Genomic DNA, 4,533 nt, shown 5'->3' with positions numbered 1-4,533 from the left:
CCGAGCCGGACGCCGACTCCTCCGAGCTGGGGGGCGGGCTGGGCGCCCCCTCCTCCTCCGAGTCCTGCGGGTGGGGGACGAGGTCAGGGCTGTGGGGATGAGGTCATCAGGGTGGTAGGGATGAGGTCATTGGGGTGGTAGGGATGAGGTCAGGGCGGCTGGGACTGACGTCAGGGCGGCAGTTGCCGTTCCCCCACCTCTCCTGTGCCCCACAGCAGGGAGGGGGTGATAGTGGTGACGGGGGGACACAGAGGTACCAGAGGGTCCCAGCTCCACGGGGACGGGAGGAGCGGGGTCCCTCCGCAGACCAGGCCAGCAGACCCAGCACGAGCCCTACCTCCTTCTTGCTCTCTCCGGAGGAGCTCTCGTCACTGGAGACGAACTCCTTGCTCTTGAAGCTCTCGCTCATATTCTTGGCAGGGGACTTGGTGGAGGACGAAGACTTGGAGGCGGCGCCTTTCTTCTCCACTTTCCCCTTCGTCTGCTTCTCCTGCTTCTTCTTCTTCTTTTTAGACCTGTCCCTGTGCGCGTCGAGAGGGCAGAAGGGAGAGGAGAAGCGTTACCCTGCTGACAGCCCACCGCAGAGCCAAGGACGCCCGTCACACCCCCCGGCACCGGAGAGGCCCAGGCACCGCGACGGCCGGGGAAGAGCAAGCCCTGCCACCCCGCAGCCCACTCACGCCTTGGAGCTCTCGGACTTGCTGCCCACGCTGTACTCCTTCATGGCCTTCTCGTAGTCCCTCCGGGCGTCTTCCGCCTTGCGATCCCACTCCTGCAGCAAGAGCACGAGGTTAGCGGGGACTCCTCTCCTCCTCCGCCACCAGAGCCCAACGCCGTCCCCACCCACACCGTACCACCACGCTCCCACCACGTCCCCCCACACCAACCCAGACGTCCCCCGCAATTCCACTCTGTCCCTCACCTCTTTCTTCTCCTTGGACATGGCTTTCCAGAGCTCCCCGGCCTTTTTGGACAAGTCTGTGATGCTGATGCCAGGGTGGTCTGACTTGATCTTCTCTCGGCTGGCGTTCAGCCAGAGCATGTACGCTGACATCGGCCGCTTGGGAGCGTTGGGGTCTTTCCCTTTCTTGCTCTAGAGAGAACAAGCATGGAAGCCTCCAACGGCACCACTCACTAAAGACCGCGGGACCCGGGGTTGCCCCGCCGCGGGGCTGGGTCTCAGCCCGCCTCCCACGTCCCACCAGCCTTTCGGTGACACCGTCAGGGGAGAGGGGCTGTCAGGGCACACCCAGGGAAGCTGACAGGGAGTTGGAGACAAGTCCTCCAACCACCGAAAGGCCTGGCCAGGCGCGGGCGCTACGCGCCCTTTGGGGGAGACTCCACCTTGACTCATCTGCAGGAGGCAGCGAGGTCAGGCTCGGACAACTGACCCGGCCAGGGCAAAGCACAGCGAGGTGGCGGCACCGGATCGGACCGTGGCAGGAGGTTGAGGTGACGCAGCTCAGCTGATGGGCTGCGACCTGCATCTCCCCGGCCTCGCTCCCAACGGGGAACAGCAACGCGTGCTGCAGGAGCAGGTCCCGCTCTCCACAACCCGCCGGCAGCAACCTCTCACCTCCAGCTGCTTCTTGCGGGGTTTGCGGTCTTTGACAATCTTGGCCTTCTTGGCTGGCTTCTTCTCGTCCCGGTCACTGTCACCATCACCGCTGGAGGAGCTGGCCGAGGCGTTGCTGTCAAACCTGCGTGGAGGTACTTGGCGTCAGCGACAGCTCGAGACCCCCACCCCAAAAAGACGAAGCACGAGGTGGGGGAGACGTAGCAGCGACAAGCAGGTGGCAAGACCTGCCCCCGAACTCTCCCAGCCTCCAGCAACCCATAACTCGGAGCCTTCCTGAGCTGAAGCTGTTGTGTTTGTGCTTAACAGCTCTCAGGGGATTTTCCTTCCACGAACACGGCTCATCATTTTCTGACTTCCTGTAAATTTTAGACACTCACAAGGCCACACGGCTCAACTTCACCAAGATCCACCTCCTCCTGTCGGGCCGAAGCTGGCTCTCACCAGCAGAGACGACGGCCCTTCACGTTGGCACGGGGACTGCAATTCTCACCCCCCTTCTCCCCCAGCGCAGGATTTTCCGGAGCCGTGTCCCACCCTCCCCCCGCTGTTCTCTCTTCCAGCCGGAACAGCCGAGCCCTCATCCAGGAGCCATCCGATCCCCCTGATTGCCCTCGGCGAACCCTCTCAAGCTCTATAATGTCATTATAGCAGAGAGCGCCCAGAACTGCGCCCGCTTCTCAAGATCGTTAAGATCAGAGATTTAGAAAGCGATACTGGCTGCGCCTGCAGCATTCCCCTACGTACACACAGCCCCACGCCGCCACCGCCACCCCCACACGATGCCTCAAACAGCACCTTCCGAAAGCGCCCCCCTAGACAGACCCCTGCCCAGCCTCTACTCACTCTTCAGCCACGTCGTCATCCTCTTCTCCGGGGTTGAAGGACTCATCTGGAAGGAGGGAGCACAGGGGTCAGCTTACAGCAAGGCGAGGATGGACAGGACTTCACCAGAGGGGGTGGAAGAAGCCTGAGCACTGAAGAGAGCCCCCCGGCAGTCCCCGACGCGCCCCCAGCCTCAGCCCTCACCCGTCTCCTCCCCAGAGCCGTCGCTGCTGTCGTTGGCGTTCTCCTCCCGGATCTTGCCCTCCTCCTTCATCCTCTCCAAGTAGGCATCGTGCTGGTCCTCATCGGAGTCGGCGTATTCGTCGTAGCTCTGCTTCATGCCCTGCGGGAGAGACGGCGTGAGAGCCGCCCCCTGCGCTCCCCCCACCTGCACGCGTTCCCCCTCTGGAAACTGCAACTCCTGGCATGCTCCTGGGTGGGCACGGCCCCGGGCAGGTCCCGCACGCATGCACGGGGCAGGGAGGACAGGACAGCCGCCACGTCCCCTCCTGCTCCCTGTCAGGGCTCCAGAGAGAGGGGCAGAAAAGTTATCTGAGTTAGGGGGGGCCCCTCTCGCAAATCATGCCGAGTTATGGGTTTAGTCAGGAACCACCACGGCCATGCAGAGGAAACCTGCACCAGGAGGAGGAAGAGGAGAAAGAGGAAGGGGTATCGCACGGACCTTTTTCCTCTACAAGGGCAAGGAGAGAAAAGAGAGGTGAAAAAAAGGGGAAAAGCAGCAAAATTCTGGAGAGAAGACAGCCCCCAGCCCTCTCCCCACCCCAGCCAGCGGGGCAGCGGTTCCAGCGGGGCGCGGGGAACCAGCCCTGCTCAGCAGGTACCTCCTTGAGGCCTCGGTTCTTGATGTTCAGCTTCTTGGCGTTGACGAAGTCAAAGAGCTTCCCGTACTCCTCCCTGCAGGACAGGGGGGGCAGTGAGGGACGGGTGGCAATCGGGGCGCCAGCAAGGCGACCGCCTGGCAGCGCAGGGAGCAGCCCAGCGGCGGCGGCGAGAGCTTCCCCGCGCCCACCTCTCTATGCTGCTGAAGGTGTACTGCGTGCCCTGCTTGGTCTCGATCTCGAAGTCGAAGGAACGGGTGGTGGTGGTCCCGCGGGCGAAGTTGACGAAGGAGATCTCGTCGAAGCGGATGTGCACGGGCGGCTTGTGCACGTAGATGAAGCCGCGCTCCAGCGGGTAGAGGAGCCCCGAGCTGGCCTTGTAGGAGCAGGTGATGCACTGGGCTCCGGAGTGTCTGCGAGAGCAAACGCAGCCATTTTACACCCGCGGGGAGCAAATGCCCTCCCCACGGTGAGACAGAGGACCCCGGCAGCCCAGACGAGCCCATCAGCAGCTCCCCCAGCACGAATCCCACAGAGCCCCTTCTCCCTGACGACCAGAACAAGGGAGAAAGAAGAGCTGGTCCTGCTGCCAGAGTCAGGGAGGGATCTCAAACAGCTGGCCTCAGCCTGCCAAACCAGCAGCTTCTCCGGCCCAAGGGAGGAGAAGGCACGCTTTGCATCTCTCCCCATCTCCGCATCCTCTCCTGCAGCAGGAAGATCCCACGTTCCCCCCTCCACACCCGCCTCGGCCGGCGGCAGCAGCACGCCTCACCCCTGGAAGTTGCCAGGCACGGTGATCTTGCGATTCACCAGCGCCTTCATGACCCGGCTGACCATCTCGTAGAGGGACCCCGACATGTTCTTGGTGAGCCGCCCCTCGAAGCGCTTCTCCACCTCCTCCCTGCGTGGCCGAAAGAGAGGGCAATGGTGAGAAGGGGAAGCCAGGAGGTTCGCTACCTCCCTCCCAGCTCCCGCAGCCCCCAGATCCAGGGAGGGGGTCAAGAAGTGTCCCGGCAGGAGCGGAACTCACTCATTCATGTTGAGGGTCAGCGAGATGTCCTCATCCTTGGAGAAGAGCAGGATAAGGAAGTGGTAGCGGGTCTGGCCTTGCTTTATCGGGGGGTCCAGGCTGATCTGAAAAGAGAAGAGGAGGCGAGGACCTGAAATCCCCCAAACCCATCACTTGTCACCCTTCCCTGGGGGAGGGAAGAGCCCTCGTCCCCTCCTCACCACAAAGAACATCTGCCGCTGGTCCTTGTGCGGGAGCAGGAAGAGGCGCAGCACGGTCGTGTA

The 4,533-nt window shown here is 62.8% G+C and overlaps 1 protein-coding gene across 1 annotated transcript in view; it reads right to left on the bottom strand.

Annotated features, from left to right (window-relative positions):
• Positions 1-4,533, bottom strand: part of SSRP1 (structure specific recognition protein 1) — a gene marked incomplete at its 5' end in the record, with an annotated part of 10,189 nt that overhangs the window by 4,006 nt on the left and 1,650 nt on the right. Inside the window, 12 exon segments of the mRNA XM_009880031.1 lie at positions 7-64; positions 338-521; positions 681-772; positions 923-1,093; positions 1,577-1,700; positions 2,423-2,468; positions 2,606-2,744; positions 3,244-3,316; positions 3,432-3,653; positions 4,013-4,141; positions 4,271-4,374; positions 4,471-4,533. The exon segment at positions 4,471-4,533 is cut by the window's right edge and continues 26 nt beyond it. Coding sequence (XP_009878333.1) covers positions 7-64; positions 338-521; positions 681-772; positions 923-1,093; positions 1,577-1,700; positions 2,423-2,468; positions 2,606-2,744; positions 3,244-3,316; positions 3,432-3,653; positions 4,013-4,141; positions 4,271-4,374; positions 4,471-4,533 — 1,405 coding nt within the window.

Source organism: Charadrius vociferus, unplaced genomic scaffold, assembly GCF_000708025.1.
Source record: "Charadrius vociferus isolate BGI_N301 unplaced genomic scaffold, ASM70802v2 scaffold1732, whole genome shotgun sequence".
Classification (NCBI taxonomy): Eukaryota; Metazoa; Chordata; class Aves; order Charadriiformes; family Charadriidae; genus Charadrius; species Charadrius vociferus.
This window is presented reverse-complemented; position numbering and strand designations above follow the sequence as displayed.